This window comes from Dipodomys spectabilis, unplaced genomic scaffold, assembly GCF_019054845.1.
Source record: "Dipodomys spectabilis isolate Male_0828 unplaced genomic scaffold, ASM1905484v1 ptg000108l, whole genome shotgun sequence".
NCBI lineage: Eukaryota > Metazoa > Chordata > Mammalia > Rodentia > Heteromyidae > Dipodomys > Dipodomys spectabilis.
In genome coordinates this window covers 2,963,881-2,984,827 of record NW_024870785.1, presented here as the reverse complement: position 1 = coordinate 2,984,827, position 20,947 = coordinate 2,963,881, and the positions used below count along the sequence as shown (strand labels likewise).

Below are 20,947 nucleotides of genomic sequence, written 5' to 3'. Positions count from 1 at the left end.
GGAGAGGTCGTTAAATGCCGAGTGGCTAATTGAGTAAGTCCTCATTGGGCGTCTGAATTGCTTAGCACTCAGCAGACTTACACGGCCTCTTTCTTTATGAACACATATATGTGCTTTAGCTAGGCTTTTAAATAACAACTTTAAAATCTTGTGACTTTGTGAGGGTTTAGCCATGGAATCAAAGAAAGAATATTTTTATACACAATCTTATTTAATTCTGGAACAGAGACTGAGAGGGGTAATTTAAGAGCCCAGGCTAACATACCAGGCTAACAAGCCCTGGAGCCAGGGTTTCAATGGAGGAGCTTCAGCAGCCTTAGGTATATTATAGGATTTGTGTGCTGCTCTGCCAGATAGCAGGGAGAACAGAGTGAAACTCTTCACCAAGGGCAAGAAAGAGAGTCCAGGATTCAGTGGCTCAAGCTTATGCCTGCTAGGGGAGAAATAGCTTCTCAAAATCTTGGCCGTTGCTTCCAACTTGACAGCTGTGTATCCCGTAGCCCAATCCCGTTGGGACTGCAATTTCTATTTACCTTTGACTCTTCTGGGGTTCTGTCCAGACTGCCTTGTTCGAACTTGGTTGTCTTGTATGACTTCCTCGTAAGCTACAGTTCAAATAAAGACTTAGGTTAAAAGGAATCAGTGTAAACAGAAAAGATCCTCTAGTGTGTGTGGACTGCACTGTGGCTTGATGCAAATGTTTGGAGGTGGTCACTGGGGAGGTACTCAGTTTCTCATGGAAACCTGTACTACCACTCCTCTCCTCACTAGTCCTGTTACCCGATTGGAGACACCGATGCGGGGCTGGGGGGGTGTCCATGAGCTTCTGCTGCATGCTAGACCACCCAAGGGCACTGGGACCTGAGGTAGAAGATGTGACTAGACAAGTAGTTTTAGGTGATTAAGTGACTTAGGGTATGTGTGTGTGTGTGTGTGTGTGTGTGTGTGTGTGTGTGTGTGTGTGTGTGTGAGAGAGAGAGAGAGAGAGAGAGAGAGTTTTAAAGTCTGTGGAAAGTAAAATTAACCTGTCACTGTAGCAGTCCCAGTCACTTGGACCAGAGTACCTGTTGGAATACATTTTCTTGTGACAAAATAAAGAACCCATGGGGTCATTACACATACCGCTCACTCCTTCCTCCTCATGCTTGCAGAGAGAATGAATGGCACTGAGATCATGAGCTGCAGCTTGGGAAAGTAGGCCAGAGAGTCGTGCCCATGCCAAGCCCAGGCTTCTCTGACACATACTTTCCTTCATGACCCATTCTTATCCCTCCCTCTTTGGTAAGTGAGGGTGCTGAGGGGGCCCTGGGGAACACAGAAGCCCCTCCACCTTTCTCTGAAGTTCTGTTATACTGTGGACCAGCGTCTCATTCTTCCTTTCCTACGGAGAGAAAAAAGCAGTGTTCAACCTGCACCGGTCTACCTTCATCTGTAATCATCTAGTGGTGGCTGGCACCCTAGCAGAGTTTTCCTGCAGTTGTTAGACCTAACAACTTGTGTACTATAAGGGGGTGTGGCCACCGAGCCACCGGTGAAGTGCATGCTGACACACGGCTTCTCTGTATTGACATTAGTAGAGAGCCCCTGCCCTCCCCACACACGCTTCCATGCGGGACACATTCTATCCTGACCCTGGAGTTGACTTTGTGAACAGATTTGCTCTCTAACCATGGGTGGGGGCGGGAAGGGGAGTGAACTCATGGGTGACTTCCCCAGCTTCTCGCTTACCAGTCTGGCTGTTTCTTCTTCCAGCTCCTGCAAGGCTGCCTCCTCTTCTAGTAAGGAACGGTTTTCCTTCTCCCACTCCTCCTCCTCTGCTGGGTCTCCAGTCTGGGTGATCTCACTTTCCAGCCTGGAGGATACAAGCAACACCCTGTGAGGGCCTGGGATCGGCAGTGAACCAGTGACTGGAGATGGAATTCCAGTGATGGTGTGTGTGCATGGGTCTCAGGTGGGAAGCCTTTCTTTACTGAATCCACAGAATCAGATGCCTTGCAAGGCCTGAAAGGAAGATCTGATTCTCATTCACAAACTCCCAAGTTCTCTCAACTCAGGCAGGCTCTACCCAGTTTCAAAGAAACTTGTTTGAAACTTGCTATTTTAGTGTTCTGGTCACAGAAAACTGCCAAAGAACAGAGGGGACACACACACACACACACACACACACACACACACACACACACACACACACACACACACACACACACACACACACACACACACACACACACACACACACACACACACACACACACACACACACACACACACACACACACACACACACACACACACACTTTTTTTTTTCCTAGAGTCTCTTCTTCTCCTCTTGCTTGAGGTTGAGAATTTCCCTGAAGAATTTTCTTATTTTTCCCAAGACTCACCTCTGGATCTCATTTTCTTTCTCTTGGATTTTCAGAAGTAGTTCCTGGTTTGCTTCATCTATTCTCTGCATATCCTTTTCGAGGTCCATGTTCAAGCTGATAATGTTCTTCTTTGACTGGGCCAATCTTAAGATCTGACATATTTTTTCTGACCTATAGATTCAGCCCCACAATAAGCAGGACCAATTATTTCCAGAGCAAAGATCCCCGGGCCAAGGAGGATATCTGACAGACCTGGAGTTTACCAAACCTGTTCTTTCTGGGAACATGCTTTCCTTCCTCACTCTTGAAAACTGATATTTTTTAACCATGCATACAATTTGTCAATAATTCTCAACTCAGCAAGGGACATCTTTTCCAGACTGTCCCTTCCCATGTGCAGATAATACTGCGTCTCCACTCTGGCTTTGTGAGAAGCTTTGCTTCCTTAAATAGTCTCTACCATTGGAGAGAATTGTTTCCCTTGGCAACTGTTTTGCAAATTGTTCTCAAAACCTGTGCATGTAATACTTGTATCGAGTATTTTTTTTATCACTTCTGCTTTGTTGTAGCATTATATAGAGCAAAAATTTCCATGAGCATGTTAGGGCTTAAATCTTAAAAATGAGAGGCTTGTAGTGAGTAGTTTTCTTACATGTAAGTCAATTCATTGTTTTGTCCTTGAAGTTGTTATGGGGTAATAAGGCTCAGGGACTTTTGCTTTATTTAGGAGTAGAGTATGATATTGGAAAATAAAGTCCTGTCTTTAATAGTTTAGATGAGAAAGTCATAATAGGTTTTTCTTTGTAGAGAGCTGGAGTGCTTGGGAAAGGGGCAGGGGGGGACGAGTGGATGGAGACTTCCTGGGTGCGGGCAGCTCATCACGATTACTTACTCATTATCTAGCTGGTCTTCCTTGTGTTCTTCCATTGTAGATGCCCTAAAATGCCAGTAGAGATGTATCTATCAACTGGGGATATGAGTCCATTCGTGAAGTAAAGAAGTCTCCCCAGATACAAAAGAACAGTTTTCCTTTTTCTGATTCCCCATTTTGGTCATGACAAGCCCTAGCCTTCCATGTTGGTCCTGAACAGTGAGGATACAGAAGTGAGGCTGGAAAAGTCAATTTCCTGTGAGCAGGTACATACAGAGATTGTTTTCCAATATGAGTGGACTTGGAATTTGATGAGGTAAGAGGAAGAACAGAGGCTATCAGTGACTCCCAAGTCCCTCTTCCTTTTAGCTCAGTGGCTTTCCGTATGGCTCCAAGGGCCCCAGTGTCTGCGTCCCGTGTCCTAACACATCACCTCTGCGCTCCAGCTTGGCCTCCTTGGCTTTATACAGAGGGCTCAGAAAACCAAGCTGTCCCTTCCCCTGCTCATTTCTCTCCATCCCACTTTCTCCTCCAGACTCTACCTCTCCTCTGATGTGTTTTGTCTTCCTGGCCCTGCCCTAGTCAATTAGCTTCTCAAGAGTCTACGCTTCTCCCAGTAAAGCCCTCTAGTAGAATCTCGGAACGTTTGAGGGCAGCCACTCTGCTGCTGACCCGGGGTGGGGCGGCGTGTCACAGTGGGGGGGGGGTGTCAGGCTTCTCAGCGTCTCTGCAGTCAGTGCCTCTGTGTGGGTGTGGGTTTCACAGCACAGGCTGTCCCAAGTAGGAGAAGCTTCTGCGGGACAGACAGGCAGCCTTTATCACCGTTTCTCTGCTGGCCAGGCTTCTTTCTTGCCCTATTTTGACTGAAGTGGGAATTCTGGGTCTTTTGGCTGAAATTCTCACTGATCTTGCTTGATCTTATCTGTACCCAAAAAATTACAAACTCATTTAACAAACTAAGACTACTTTGTCATTCATATTCTAAGAAGTAGGGAAAGAGTAAATGAAACAGTCCAAAGTGTTTGCCCTTACAGAGTTCATTTATTAAGGTGTGTGTGTGTGTGTGTGTGTGTAATACAGTAGCAACAAAATAAGCCCATTTATTTAATATGATAAGAGAAGAACGAGATGAAGAAACAAATAGGTGAAGAGGGCAGGAGAAAGGATGTGGGTTGTGTGTGTGTTTATGTGTAGGTTTTACGGTTTTAAATTGAGGAGTACAGTGAAAGTGGTTGGGTCTCCCCTGGCCTGGAAGTGGGGTGTAGATGTGGGTGAAGAGGCTTGCTGGTCAGAAGGAGACTTTGGATTGTGCAGAACTGGATCCAGAGTCCAGCAGGTCTGGGGGCACCAAAAAGAAGAAGGAAAACTCGACAGTTTTTCTGGCAAAAGCTCAGACTTACATGGCTTTCCCTGCACCTGCTGCCATACGTATCTTCCATACATGCAAAAGCTCAGACACACACAGCTTTCCCTGAGCAAGTCCCCATCCTGGGACCTAGCAGAGCTTTGGAGAGGGAGAAGCTCCCTAAAAGACTGAGAAATTACCTATAACAGCTTTTTAAAATGGGAAACGTCTGCAATAGTTTAAACTGGCTTCATCAGGTCTTTTCTTGACATCTTTGGGGAAGGATCTGTTACAGTACGTTCTTTATACCTGAATGTGTGTGGCCGGATTCTGTACTATTTGGAACTTCTTGTCTTTGAGTCATAGAAAGCTGTGAAGTTTTAGATCTCTACTTAAGGACCAAGTTGAGGAGATTTGTGAACCAGAGTGACTTCTTAACATACTGTAGTTTCTAACAAACTATTTGTAGAATTAATGGCCTCTGATGACCCCCATAACCATCTCCCTTCTTCCTGAAAGAAGGCATTTCATTGCTTTATGAAGCTGTACACAGAAGAGTAATTAAGTAACAATTCAGGCCAATGGCCTCTCCCAGGAATTAATGGTAGGGAGAGTTCATTAACCCCAGCTGGTTACAGCTTCTCTAGGAAATGCCCCAGGCCAAGGTTATCGGCTGTTAATGGATTGGACAGGGACTTTAACTGGGATAAAAATAAAGCTCTGTCTCTTTCCTGGGGAGCTTTTCTCCTTGAGGGGCTACCAAAGGCAAGCCCGAGGAACCGCAGAACCTCCAGGGCTGGGCCTGGTGTGGCAAGGACAGCAGATTGCTACCAGTGAGAATTGTTAAATCAAGGCAAAAACAAGGCCTTTGGGGCAAATTAAGGTCTTTGATCTAAACCTTCCTGCAGGTTAAGAGATGGCTTAATTAATGCCCTCGGTAGCTTCAGAGCAGCTGTTTTCCTTGTTAATTTCCCTGTGTCCTATCTTGTCCTGTGTTGTGCAGTCTCTGAGAGCCATTTTGCTTTTAGCTCGCTGGGCAATGCTGCTGCCGTTGTGGCAGTGTGCACGTGTGGTAGTGTCACCTGCCCTGTTTCCAGGCTACACCTTGCAGCTCTGTTTGCTGGGTCTTGGCCCTTGTGCTGTGGGGGGATTGGCCCAGTCCACCCCATCTCCTAAGCTCCCCTGGTCCCCAGAGCTGCTTGTGGGGGATGCAGAGTGGCCTGGTTTCCCTTGGAGCCCTACCTGCAAAATTATCTTGGATGTTTGTAGAAGTGAACCTTAACCAGCTGAGTCCAGAATCTTATTTTAGCTTTACATACAGATTGAAATACCCAATTACTTATGTGTTTTCTTATTTTTAGTGACTGTTTTGAACAGACTTTAGGCTTATGACATCTATTTGAATTTCAGAATACTTTTCCTCTAGAATTCACAGAAGCAGAAACTTGAACGACACCGAAATGTATGTGTGTGTGAGAGGGAGGTGAGGAGAGGTGGGGAGACGAGGAGGGGAACAGAGAAACACACACACACACACACACACACACACACACACACACACTCACACACACACACACACACACACACACACACACACTCAGAGAGAATGTAACCATTAGTTAATATTGTCATTTGGCCTAGGTGCTTTTTATTTTAATTTTATATGAGTCAAAATTTGAATTTAGTTGTGAGCTGTTTGCATCTGAGTTTTCCTGTGTCCTCCATGCCCTTTCTCTGTTCCCACCTACTCCTCTAATACCCACACCAGTCACATTGGGTTAGGGTACCCATATGACCTGATTTTTCCTTCATTGCCATTTTAAACACTCTTTCTCATTTTAAAGTAATGCAGTGAGGACATCACATAAGAATTTTGGAGGATGTAACTTGGTCATAACACAGCCTTCAGTGTCTGGCACACATTAGACCTCAGCAGGCGCTTAGCCGTGGTAGAGATCATGAACATGCGGGTCGATCCCTCGCCCCTCTTACAGAAGCTCTGCTGTGGACAGATGTGTTGGGAGATGTGTTCAGGAGAAGAGCACATGCTTACTACAGGAGGCCCTGGGTACAGCCCTGGCACACTCTTCCCCAAAGAACATGTTTGTGGGTATATCCAGAAGGGGCCAAGCGCAGTCAGTGCCCTTGCTCTATAGAAACCCCCTCTCACAAGCACCAGGCCACTCCCTGGAATGAGCAGTGGTCCTTTCTGAGGGCTTTGTCCCAAGTGACATAATTACTTTCCACTAGGCCCCATTTCTCAAAGGTATAACCACCTGCCAACACTTCCTGGCTAGAGGAGCAAGCTGGATTCCAGCACATGAACTCCTGGATGGGACACATTCATACCATAGCAGGGCCTCACACCACTGAAGCAGTGGGCCAGCATCTTCACCCGGGGATTCCAGCCTCTGGGACTGTAAGAAACATTTATTTAGGTGAAGGAGCTTATGATATTTTATTGTAACAGCTTGACTTCTTTTATTCTGATGATGTCCTTGTGCTTCATTCCCTTGACCAGGGTTTTCCTTTCCTTCAGTTTCCAGGCTGGATTAAGGCTTGGGAATGCAGTTATAATTCTGCATTCCTAAAGCCTGGCCCCACCTGGTTCTTGCACACAGCTCTAAGGTCTGTGCCCAGGCTTCCCATTTCTGTTTATTTGTAAAACAGACCCGTCTCAGCTGCCATTTGGTCGATTTGATTGCTGCTTCACGGCCACCACACCTCCTAGTAGCTCTCTAGACCGCAAAGGCTTCCTGGGAAACCAACCAACCCTGTGCTGCCCAATCGGATTCTTAATTTCTGCCCCTTCCTAGGTTGTATTTCAGCGTTGTTTCTGATACACTCTTATTGTAATGGTATTAGTGTGTACATTGGGGCACTTATGATGAAGTGAGAAAAGGGACTTCAGAATCAGATGCAGTTTGAAAATTTATTGATGGGATGTAACCTGGTGACATTTAAGCACATACATCATTTTAGAGAGCTATTGTCATAAATAACATGTCTTCTCAAAGACTGGGTTAAGCTACTGCTTGTAAGGAAGGGTAATTCCCTTTAAAGCTGACCTTTTTACCCCAGTGTGAATTGATTTTTGAGTCCTTGTAATATCTAATAGACTTCTTTCCTCAGAAAATGTAAATAAACAAGGAAAGATTAAATTTTCTTAAGCTAATTTTAGTTTTGAAGAAAACATCTTTGAGGTTCAATTCAAGATAATTTTGGAATTCTAAACAGGTTTTATAACCTCTATTGGCTAGGATCTGTATTTGCAGGTTCCATAAAGCTTTTAAGGTATCATTGATATTGGAACAATAATGACCCTAGGACAGGGTATTTCCTGGAGATTAATGACCAGCTGGGAGGGGTTGATGGCCTGAGGTGTAGTTGAGGGCCATTAACCTCAGACAGTCATTAAAGCCCAGGAAATGTCCTATGTCTAGGTCGTTATTGTTATTATAAATTGAAAATAGAAAAAAGAAACAGGCATACAGATTATTTGAAGGCTGATTCCATTTCCAGTGGCTTGAACAGGGAGTGTTCTGGGAGAATTTATTCCCCCATCCATTAGCCAACACATCTCCCTGAGTCTGCTGTCACTGCACCCTTTGGTGGATGGTTCTTTGCGCAGGAAATCTCTGACTTCCCCAGCGCTAGAGTAGAGAGGACCGTGCTTTCTTTGCAGCTGCGTTTGCTGAGTGATGGGCGGATAGAGAAAGCCATGGCGATAGATTACTGTGCGCTGCTCTGGGCTGCATCAGACATTTTCCTCCACTTTGTTCCCCTGGGATCTACTGTTTTCTTCTCTGTTGGGCTGTATTAAGTCTCCCGCAGTTAAAATTTAAGCCCTAGACTATGTTGTTTGTGCTTATTTTCGAGATCCTTGAGGGCGAAAGTTCATGTCATTAGCAGTTAGTTTTGTTAACCTCTGATACGACATCCAAATGCAAGTCTGTGTTCATTTCCCAGAAAGAACTACAATTCATAGGTATTGTGAGTGCTAATGAATAAGCTGTGCTTAGTTTTGATTGTGTTTAATTTTCACCTGGTTTGTGTCCTGCAGTAGCAGATTCATCTTTTTTGTTTTTCTTTTCCCTAGAGAAAAAAATCCAAAATGGAAAAAAAACTATCAGTTTAGGCTTTTCACTATCTCTAGGACTTTATCACAAATCACCAAAACATGTGAAATATTCAGTATAAATATTGTGAAATAGAGCCTGCCAAATTTACTTTACCTGTGAGTTATAGGAAATTTCATGGACTCTGGCTCAGGGGAGCTACCATTTCATCTATTCAGGCAGGGTTCACAAGAAGTTTGAGCAGTGAGTTTTATCAGCTTAATTCATCACTAGTGAATGAAAAAAAAAAAAAACCCATAGCATTTGCTTTGGTAGTATTGGTCAGAAATGTCAACTTTCTAGAAAGCTGCTTATTATTATTGTTATTATTATTGAATGCTAGATCACTGATATTGTAAAAATTTTTGTCAATATGTGGTTCTTCTTCAAAAGGCTTCTTTTCTTGCTGTAATGGTGCTTGAAATTTTTGTTATTTTGGTCTAAGACCTAGAATAGCTCAGTTTAAAAATAATGGTATAGTGAGAAACCTTAGTATTTACTTTCATCTTAGTTATTAAGCTTTCTAGACTACAATTAGTCTGGAGATTGAATATAACCGAAGTGAGAAGATTCACAAATACTAAAGGAAACATTCTAAAAGTATTCTGTTTTATTTCTAAGGTCCTGTCAATACAATCTCTAAAGTCCCCTAGTTTGTGAGGGTCTCTGGAGAAGCTTGCTTTCTCTTTTCTAACTATAGAAGTCCTCTTTTGCATTATCTCATGTTGATTTTGAAAAATTCTCATTGACTCTGTGCTCTAGTTGTTCCTTCTTGAGGCCACATTCCTTTTCTTTTGGCCGTAGGGCTTGAACTCTGGGCCTGGGCGCTGTCTCTGAGCTCTTCAGCTCAAGGCTAGTGCTCTACCACTTGAGCCACAGCACCACTTCGGTTTTCTGGTGGTTAATTGGAGATAAAAGTCTCATTTTCCTGTTGGGACTGGCTTTGAACTGCAATCCTCAGATCTCAGCCTCCTGAGTATCTAGGATGACAGGCATGAGCCAGTACCCACCTAAGGCCACATTCCTGAGAGTACTGACTGGCATACAGGCTGCAGGATTTGTCCCCGCCATGGGATGGCACTGCTCTTGACATGGGTGTGTTCATGCAGAATGGTTACCATTACCCCTGGTGATGTGGACAGGAACTCTTTATCTGCTACTGCTTTTCTTTTTTAAAACAATGTCAACCAGACTGTTCATTTCCTTAGTTCCTTTCCCCAGTCCATCTGAGTAACCCCTTCTTTGAATGCTGCTGTAGTGATGGCTCTTCCTCATCCAGGCCTTGCTTCCTGCTGAAAGTCCTGAAATCACTTCTGGGAGTCTCCACAGAGTACCTGGTGTGTCTGAATTCTGTCACTGTCAAAGTTTAATAGTGACCTTTTCAGGGTTCTACCTCAGCTTAGTTTTTCAGGCCACTTTTCTTGGGCTGCTATGGGGGATACCAAGAGGCATACATATTCTGAATTTATAATACAAGGGAGAAAAAGGGGGAGAGAATATCAAATAATGACAGCATAGCCATCATCCTTGTAAATAAACATAAAGCATTGAGAGATAGAACTAAATAAATTTGTTGAAGAAGTTGCAGTTCAGTGAGGTGTAGGCTGAATAGAAGAGAGCCTCTTCAGTCTGAGCATTGGCCCTCCACTCACACTGCAGGTTCTACTAGAAACAGATGCGAGCTGGCATCCATCTTTCTTCCTGGAAGTGCCCATTAGGCTGGCATTCTGCCTTCTCCGAGCCCATGTGCTTCTGAAAACGTGGCAGAAAGGGACAAGTAGCTTTTTGAAAAGAACTTAAAATATTCCTTTGAGTACTAAAATTGTGCTTGTTATAGGCAATTTAGAAAATTCAGTAAAGAGTAAGGAGAAGAACCATTCCCAGACTACTACTGCTGGCCACTGTGTGATCTCGGTGTAACTTCTTTCCTTTGTCTCCATGATTTTGTAATTTTGTAAATTTTCAACAGGTTTTAAGCAGAGCTTTGTTTATTGCATTTTGATTTTGCAGATATAGTGAAAATATTTTGCTAATGGTTTTTAAAATACTCTTTGTAAATATTTTTAATTACATGATTTTGAAGCTTTTTATTATATAACATTTTATCTGTTTTACATCATGCCTTAGAATAGGTTTCTAAACATGGAATTATTTTTTTTGAAGATTAGAAGACTTACATTTAGTAGTTACTTAAAACTAAGTTTTTGTGAAAAATTCAGTATTTCTGAGATATAGGTATTTTTATAATGATTACTAGTTTGCACATTTTGCTTGAAAAAATCCATTTTTCTCATGTATTCTTTTTTCTTAAAACATTTTAATTAGATCATGTTTACCCAGAACCCTCTCCTTTTTGGGGGATGGGAGGAGCAGTCCTGGGGCTTGAACTCGGGGCCCAGGCGCTGTCCCTGACGTTTTATGCTCAAGGCTAGTGCTCTATCACTTGAGTCACAGCTCTATTTCTGGCTTTTTGGTGGTTAATTAGAGATAAGAGTCTCATGGACTTTCCTGCCCAGGCTGGCTTTGAACCATGATCCTCAGATCTCAGCCTCCTGAGTCACGTACCCTCCCTTTTTACCATATTTTCCCCCACAGGTCATCTCTGACCCCCAAAAGTCACTATTTTACATGCCTGCCATGTTTTCTCCTTTTTGTGGTCCAAATTCAACATATAAGATAAAACATGTGATCCATGTTTGTCAGTCTGGCCTGGTTCATAACACTGTGGAATTATTCGTCATGACCTGTAAGGGTGCTGAAGCATCTGCATATTTTCCAACAGTGTTGTAAAAACGATCTGTACAACATGCTTCCACAGCCCTGCAGGGAGTATCGGTCCAGTCTCAGCTTCAGTTCCATTTCATACCAATATCATAGCTATTTTGGTAAATTTTTATAGGTGAAAATGGTATCCAAGATAGGTTTGGAGGAGGCAACAATGCATGATAAGAAATGTACTCATTATCTCGCTCATGTAATTGTAACCCCTCTATATGGTATTTTCACCAAAAAAAAGATAGGTTTCAATTGTATTTTCTTAATTATTAATGTGACACATTAAACAGTTTTCGTTCTTTTATTAGCTGTTTAATCCTCCCTTTAAATAATTTATGTTTTGGGCTGGGAATGTGGCTCAGTGGTAGAGTACCTGCGTAGCATGCATGAAGTCCTGGGTTCGATTTCTCAGTACCACATAAACAGAAAAAGCTGGAAATGGCATTATGGCTCAAGTGGTAGAGCACTAGCCTTGAGCACAGAGAAGCTCAGGGACAGAGCCCAGACCCCGAGTTCAAGCCCCAGGACTGGCAAAAAAAAAAAAGTCTTTATTTTTCTATGAGGTAAAATTCTTATTGGTTTGTATGAGTAACATATATTTCCAGAAGTCATCAATTTGATGCAATATTTATTATACTTTTTTTTTCTTATTTTGAGTTTTTTTTTTCAGCATTGGGAATTGACCTCAGGGTCTTGTACTTCTAGGCAGGTAGTCTCTGAGCCACTCTGCTAGTCCTTACTGAATTGACTCTTTCTGAGGTACAGTCTTGGCTTTATGTCCAGGCCAGCCTGGACTGTGATCCTCCTGTTTGTGCTTCCTTGTGTCACTGGGATGACAGGCATGTACCACCACACCCATTCCATTGAAATGGAATCTTATTTTTTTCCTCCAAACAGTCTTCCAGTGGTGATCTCCCAATCTCTGCCTCCCAAATTATTATGAGTTTTACTCTTTCTCGTTACAGGAGATAAGTCAATCCTTTTTCGTTACAGGAGATAGGTCAATTCCAACTAGCTTAATAAAAATGGAAATTTTTATTAGCTAATTAGCTGATTTGGTTGTAGGCCTGATAGAAACAGCCATAGTTGCAGTCTCCATCTTTCAGCTGGGATTTTCTTTTGACTGACTTTAGCTGGACAGATTTTCTATCTGGGGCCGAGATGCCAAGCAAATTCCTTCCTTCAGCCAGCTCTGTGTGGAGGGGGTTCTTTCTCCCAGCTCTGTAGCACAACTTGCTCACTGAGTCTTATTGATAGACATGCGCCATGCACCTATTCCTGAAACAGTCAGTCTAGCTAGAGGTAGAGAGTGTAAGATTGACCATCATTATCTTAAATCTTGGTTTGTGCAGGGATGAAGACAGCCTCAATTAAGCTAAGAGGAGATACTGTTTGTCTGAAGGAAAATTAAAGTACTGCTATCAAAAGATTAGATGTCTGTTGTATTAAATTTTTCCAAGTGTCTTCCAGTATAAAGATTCAGCATTATATTGTCAAATTCAACTTTCTTCTATAATTCTTATCTATTTTCAAAGGTTAAAAAACCAGAGAACTGAAAAATTGTCTTTTATTTTATCTTTATTTTTTATGGCTTAGATTTTCGTACTTCCAAATGAAGTAGGAATTAGAGATTTATAAAAAGCACCACAGGTCACTAATTGCCCCATTAATATTTATTATTGGAGCTGATTGATCACATTTGTTATATATACATTTTTGGCATGGTTTAATAATATGATATTATCTTAATTTCATAGCAAATTACCTTAATTTTTTATTTTAAAATTGTTATTATGCAGGTAGTATGCAGGGGGCCACAGTTACATAAGAGAAAATTACATCAGAGAAAGCGTACATTTCTTTTTGACCAATGTCACCCCTTCCCTTGCTCACTATGTACATTTTAACAAACACTACTGTCTCTTTCTAAGCCACAAGCAGATGTTTCCTATCTGTTCTTATGCCAGACAAGAGGATTGTAGCTCTAGATGTGACTTGATGCTTGGTGGGTTAATAAACGAATGAGAAAAGACAAAACGATTTCAGGCTGGAACTTGTGGTACTACACAGGAATATTTCCCCTACAGTCTCATGAACTCCGCCTCCTCCCACTGGCCTGGAATCTTGATGCTCCTGATCTGAGCTTTCTGAATAGCTGAGATGACAGACATGTGCTACCACACTCAGCTATTGCTTGAGAAGGTGTTTCAGGAACTTTTGGCCCAATATGAGCTCAAAGCACAATTCTCAGCCTCAGCCTCTCACATACTTAGGATTTCAGGTGAGCCACTGTGCCCAGCTCCTGCCTACTCTTTTTTTTGTTTTTTTTTTTTTAAATTTTATTTTATTTTATTTGAGAACATACTGTACAGAGGGGTTACAATTACATGGGCAGGATAATGCATACATTTCTTACCAAGCATTGCAGCCTCCTCCTTTGTTTACCCTTCACCTCCCTTCCCAGCCTTCCCCCTCCCCCCCACCCAATCATACCCCCCTCTCCCCCCACACCGACATTGTAAAGCTGGTTTTGACATGACATTTTGTACTTCTCATTGTTGCAACAGGTCCACCTGAATCCTTAAACGACTTGTTTGTCCCCATCTCCTCCACATGTTATACTGACATCAAATATAGTGAAAGTGGGGGTTACACTGTGGGGGAGGGACATACAAAGCAACAAAGAAATAATCTTATAAATGCGTTAGAAACACATGCATGAAAGAAACGAAAACATTAAAATACATATTGAAGGGTTCGTTTTCCTAACATCACATTATCTGACCTTTTCCGCTTGACTCATACCTATACTAGATATTGCAAATAAGGGAAACCATGGGACCTATGTTTCTTTGGGCCTGGCTTACTTCACTTAATATAATTTTTTCCAAGCCTTTCCATTTCCTAACAAATGGGGAAATGTCATTCTTTCTGATGGAGGCATAGAATTCCATTGTGTATATATACCACATTTTCTTGATCCATTCATCTACTTGATATGATAGTTGGCTTGGTGTTCCAAACTTAGCATGTTCTTTTTCCCCATATCGTTATGATAAGAGTTTTCTTCCTTAGAAGTGGAATCTGGGCTCTTCAAGGTATGGGCTTCAACGGACGTGGACCTGTCAATGCATTCTTGGAGAGTTTGGTGCTGCAGTTTGAATGTTCATGCCACTTCCCAAATTCTGTTGAAATTTATAGGGCTGAGCTACTAAGAGGCGGAGCATTTAGAAGAGGATTAGTCTGGGACAGGCCCAATTTCATGGCTAGGATTAATTAGTGCCTTATGAAGGGCTGGAGGGATCTAGCACAGCCCCTCTTTGCCATGTGTTGAAAGAACACCTGTCTCCCTTCCTTGGCGGTGAAGTGGGACATTGACCCTCACCAGACAACAGGCCGCCTACCACCCACGTCTTGGATTTCCAACATCTGGAACTAAGAGAACTAAATTTCTGTTGCTTATAAATCACTCCCTCTTTGGGTATTTTCTCACAGTCCAGCATTTTACATTATCCCTGTAAGAGTTTGTTTCGAACTGGGACCTGCTAGTCGTTCAGATGGCCAGCATGCAGCTGTCCCTCAGGCACGCCACCTTGCCCTGCAAGGAGCAGCGCAGCCGGCTTGGGAAGGCTTCCTTCTTCATTGATCCTGCTCAGTGACAAGATCCTTTCTTTCAGTGTGAAGAATCTTGTCATTACATGCTCCAATTTATCATGCGATAGTCATATCACTTCTGTCACCTTCTGGCATGCTGTCAGCTGACCCCCTCTGAGCAGCAAGGCTGTTACCCCTCGACTTGCCACCGCAGGGAGCCGCTTCCTGCCTGTGTGCTGCGACTCTCTGGAAGTCATCCAATGGGGACATCCATCGTTTACAAATGGATTTTGCATTGCCTTGGCCAGAGCTTAATTCCAGTTTTAATTTCATCTCCTGAAGGCCGATTGCAACATTTGTGCTATTCCATCTGGAGGTTCTCTTCCTTGTCTTTCAGCTTTGCTTAGTTATTTGCTCTGTTTTTGACAAAAGCTACCAAGTTTATTGGTTGTTCAAGTTTATTTACTTTACCAAGCTTATGTGTTTTTAAAGTCCCTATTTATTTCCCCCCCTCTCCTAGGAATCCCACCTGACTACTTTAACAGAAGAGAAGTCACTAAACCTAGTTATGTACTGCCAGCTTGGTGCTCAGTTCTTTTACACCTGGTATCACATCATAGTGCTCAAAGCTGTAGCCTAGACAGACTCCCTGAGTCCTCAAGCTGCTTTTAAGTTATTTTCTATTTTTACACTTTGTGTGATGTATCTCTGTAGGATCTATCTGGTGTTTATGGTTATAGCAAGCAGTACTTTTAGCTTCTCTTTAATTTTTAGTGATGAGTGATTTACATTCTCTGCTACTTAGGACAGAATTTTTTATAAATGTTAAACTGGTTTATAGACAAAGATGTTACTGAAGTATAGGTAAACATTTTGATCTAAAGGATTATGAGGTCAGAATTTGTTAATTTGGCAACATAGCAAAAGATGAACTTATTCTCATTGGCGATCAGATTTACTTACCTGACAGGTATCAAGAGAATGAATAGCGCATACTGGCAAAAGAATATGGCTGCATATAAATCAAATTACTTATTGAAACATTTAGGATAATTGACTTTTTCATGAAAAAGACTGAAGTGAATCTAAACAGACTCTGAGGAAGTTTTCCTTATGGTTTAGGTTATTTCTAATTTTCCCTAACATTTTTCTTGATTATGTTTAATCATAGATAAATGAATGAAAAAGATTGATTCTGCTGCAGGTGTTTTTTAGAGAACTTATTCTCATATTGTTTGAAACTTAAGGGGTTGAAAGCTGTGAATACTGATGATAAAATTAGGTATGAGTTCAAATGACAAAGAAACAATTACCAGCAAAAGAAACAATTACCAGGGTGAAGATGCAGCCCACAGGGGGCTGGGAAGGTGGCTCAGTGGTAGAGCGCTTGCCTTGCATGCCTGAGGCCTTAGGTTCGATTCCTCAGCACCAGATAAGCAAAAAGAAAAAAGCCGGAAGTGGCGCTGTGGCTCAAGTGGTAGAGCGCTAGCCTTGAGCTGAAGAGCTGAGGGACAGTGCCCAGGCCCAGAGTTCAGGCCCCACGACTGGACCCAAAAAAAAAAAAAAAAAAAGATGCAGCCCACAGAATGGGAGAAAATTTTGGCTAGCTATTTACTGAATGGAAGATTAATATCTAGAATATGGGAAGAACTCAAGGAACAAACGAACAAATATTGTAATCAATAAATGATTATTGTAATCAATAAATGATGGAATGGAGATTGTTAGGCACATTCTAGCTACCACATATGAGGGAAACCATGTAACCTATTTCTTTGGTCTTTAGACATTCACACACAGTGAAACCAAAGGAGGATATTCTTAGGAGAGGAACACAAAGGCACATCTGATCATACAAATAATACTTATAGAAATGAACTCCAGGAAATGGTAACGAGGTGTTTTTTTTCTTGCTTGCTTGCTGTTTTTGTTTTCTGTTCTTTTTGTCTTGTTTGTTTATTTGTCTTTGGGAGGGTAAGGGGCCTAGAAATGGTGGGACAAAGGAAGAATCAATGCAGCAGACACCATGTTGAAAATGAACTATACAACTTGGAGGTGGGAACAGGAGAGAAAAACTTGGAGAGAGCAAGGAAAAGAGTGACATTATTCAAAAAGAAATACTCTCTTTTTTGACAAGAAACCAAGATTTATTAAAATATTCTTAGCATATTTACAGTTGGGAGCCATGAATGCAGTTTTCTGCAGATTTCTAAAAAAATAGAGTTCTGTCTCTTAAAATGAATTAACAGAGGTTTCATAGATTAGGATAAATATAATCTATCACAGAGATAGAATTCTTTGAATAGATGATCTAAAATTAAGCAATGTACTGTTTATCTGACTTACCTAACTGCAACCCCTCTGTACATCACCTTTACAATAACAGTAAAAATGCATGAAAAAGAAAAAAATTACAAAAGGAACTGAATACACAGTTCTCGAAAGAAGTAAAATAGCTAATACTTGGGAAAATGTTCAATACCTCAATGTCATTGAGATCCAGCTTACTCCAGTCACAATAGTAATAATGAAGAAAAACAACAGACCTGTTGGTAGGAATGAAATGAGGGCAGCCACTGTGGAATTCAGTATGGATCAGATACTAAAACTAGCACTACCATAGAATCCTGCTTTACCATTCTTGTTCATATAGCCAAAGGGATTGTGAGCATGTGGTCCAGACACCCAGCACCCATGTCCACTGCAGCACATCACAGTAGGCAAATTACTAAATCAGCTTAGGCACCCATCTACAGATGAATGGATGAAAACAATGGGATGTATATGTCCAATGGAGTTTTAATCAGCCATAAAGAACGAAATTCTGGGGCTGGGAAGGTGGCTCAGTGGTAGAGCGCATGCCTAGCATGCCAGAGGCCCTGGGTTCGATTCCTCAGCACCACATAAGCAAAAAGAAAAAAAGCCGGAAGTCGTGCTGTGGCTCAAGTGGTAGAACGCTAGCCTTGAGCTGAAGAGCTGAGGGACAGCGCCCAGGCCCAGAGTTCAGGCCCCACGACTGGACCCAAAAAACCAAACAAACAAAGAACGAAATTCTGTTGTTTGTAGGAAAAAAATGGATGGAACTGGAGATTAACACCTTAAGTGAAATAGGACAGATTGGAAAGATGAATATAACATGTTTTTTTTCTTGAATGTGGAATTAGCTTAAAAGAAAACAGACATGAAAATAGAAGGGGAACTATTTTGGAAGAAGGAAGCCCATGAGGAGAAAGGGATAAGAGAGGATAATGGGGTGTGAAAATGATCAAAATACAGCATTATCCATGAATGAAAATATGATGAAAATCCATTATTCTGTATAATTATATATACAAATAAAAAGGCAACAGAATGAGTGTGAGCAAAATAATGGGCACTCAAGGAGGTGAAAAGCTTGGTGACAGCTTGGGATCTTCCCTCTCGGGAGAATCTGTTACAGGCATCCAGAACTCCCCCTTGCTTCAGAAAGCCTGTTGTCCTCCCAGGCAGAGAAATTGAGTTGGCAGGTGTGTCTTGTTCCTCCAGGACGGAGAAGGAAGGCCCAGCACCTGACACTCGGAGAGCTCCAGTCTCCCAGTGAAAAACGGCCATGAATTTGAATGAAGATAAACAGGGAAGAGGACAGTGAAAGATGTTCCAGTGGTGAGTGATGGTTGGTGCTGCGGCTGCCCATCCCTCTTATCTCACCTAATGGCGGTGCCTGCCAATGTTTACTTGGCCATTACCATTCAACAGCTGCTCCTCTACCATGTTGTTTTTCTTCCCAGATGGCAACACGATGTTCCACGATAAAACTGACACAAAAAACAATGCAAAATTTGTCTGAGAGAGGTTCAGCAAGCAGGAGGAAAACATCTGATATCTCTCAGAGCCCGCCAAGTTCACAGCTCACAGTGCCAGAGCCATTATGGGGTGATTTGAGCAGAGGCAGTGCCGTGGGAAGCCGCTTCCAAATGCTCCAGGTAGGTCTCCAGGACAGGCACAGCATTCGTTGCTCTTGTTCATTCCATAGGCACCCTGACAGAATCGATAAGTATTGTCTGTGGCTCCCTAAAGCCTCGTAGATTACAGAATCTTGTGCTTTACCCTGTGCTGCCTAATTAATGGCTCACTATTTTAAAAACTCTTTTATTCAATTAGGCTCTGCTTTCAATAAGATAAACATTCCTGCTATTCAAAGTCCTGGGAGACAAACTGGTATTCAGGGCCAGCCTTCTTGCCAAAGCATCTGCATCTCTGTTGCCTCTTGCCTCTTGTTCTGTCCAGTCTTCATTTGGGTATTTCATTCTGCGCAAATACACTATTTGGGAGACTCATAGGAAAGGAAAGGGTGTCTCTCCACCTCATGACTTTGAGGACCGTTTCTCCTTTAACCTCTACAGAAGATCACACACTAAAAAGAATAAGATTTTTTATTGATTACAAAGAGTCACAGTTGTTATTTAAAATGGGGCATTGACTAGGTCTTCATCGGTATTAGGCAAAGTATTGCCTTTTGTGTGGGTTATGATTACTCCATTCTTGGTCAAGTGACTTTTAGGTGAAATGCTAGAACACTCTTTCTTTACTTTAATGCACTCCCAGCAATGACATGTCTGTGTGGTTGATTTGCAGAGATACCACATGTCATTTGATTTGCTTTACCAGGAAAAATGGTTTGAAAAAATTGAGCTTATAGCCAGGCACCAGTTGTTCACATCTGTAATCCTAGCTACTCAGAAGGCTGAAATCTGAGGATCACAGTTCAAAGTCAGCCTAGGTAGGAAGCCCAGGGACCTCTTATCTCCAATTAACTACTAAAAAAGCTGGAGAGGGAGTTGTGGCTCAACTGGTAGAGTCCTAGCCTTGAGCAAAAAAGCTGAGGAATAGCACGTAGGCCCTGAGTTCAAACCGTAGGACTGACACCAGAAAAACAAACAACAGCAACAAAAACTTGATCTTACATATGAGGACTCTTTCCCAAATTGGCTATACTGTGAAACTTTTGGTTTTAAACAGTTGTTAATGAGAAGCAAAACCTAGGAAATACCCGTTAACCCAGTATGAACCCAGTATTCATATGAAACATACTAATGCCATGAATGAATTACATTTTCCTGATTTATACATGTGCCCATAGCACTTACAAACAGATTTTGTACTTATTTGGTCTGGGAACAGAGTTTTTATTGTAGGAAGTATCAATAGGAAAGTTTACTTAAGAAACATGACCACATGCCAGGAGAGTTGGAAGTTTCCTGAAAAGACCTAAGTTTAGTTTTTAGTGATGTCATTCATATTGGACGAGTCATTTAACCTCTTGTAATCTCTTAGCTCTTTTGTAGAAAATATGAGTCAGTAATATAGATGGTCTAAGGATTAAAACAGCTCAGAGACACAGAAGAATAGTATAAATTGTGAGCCATAGCGCCACTACTAGGCATTGTGTCAAGAGCATGTTTCTCTGTTTAGCTGCATCTTTTAAAGTCTTCCATTTTCATAGACTATAACTTCCTTCCACAGATTTCCCTTTTTTCCCTTTAATTTTATAATTTGTTACTGCAGTTTCAGAAATCCTAGGAGGATAGGGCAGTGCAGATTTTATGACTGTTGTGAATATTTGACCTTCTAAGGGCAGAGGAAAGATCTGAATACATTAACATTTGAGGTCACATTCTAATTCAGTTTTGTAGGAAGCAATATCATTTGACATTTCAACCTTTTTTGCAGTACAGATTTTTTGGGTATTTTCCAAGTAGCAAGAGCTGAACCTTTTCTTCCCATACTAAGATCATCTGGCTATCTCTACACGGGTGGAATTAATATAATGAACGTATTTCTGCTCATATTCATGTTCAGAATGAGAAGAGCAAGGTGGTCAAGCTGGTGACTTTCAGAG

The 20,947-nt window shown here is 41.9% G+C and overlaps 1 protein-coding gene across 1 annotated transcript in view; it reads right to left on the bottom strand.

Moving 5' to 3' along the window:
• The window catches only part of Tmco5a (transmembrane and coiled-coil domains 5A), a 43,779-nt gene that overhangs the window by 7,920 nt on the left and 14,912 nt on the right, over positions 1–20,947 (bottom strand). The window contains exons 4-7 of the mRNA XM_042687579.1: positions 2,385–2,542; positions 1,729–1,852; positions 1,331–1,381; positions 534–605 (exon numbers count right to left, since the gene is read on the bottom strand). Coding sequence (XP_042543513.1) covers positions 534–605; positions 1,331–1,381; positions 1,729–1,852; positions 2,385–2,542 — 405 coding nt within the window. The remainder of the gene's footprint in view (positions 1–533; positions 606–1,330; positions 1,382–1,728; positions 1,853–2,384; positions 2,543–20,947) is intronic.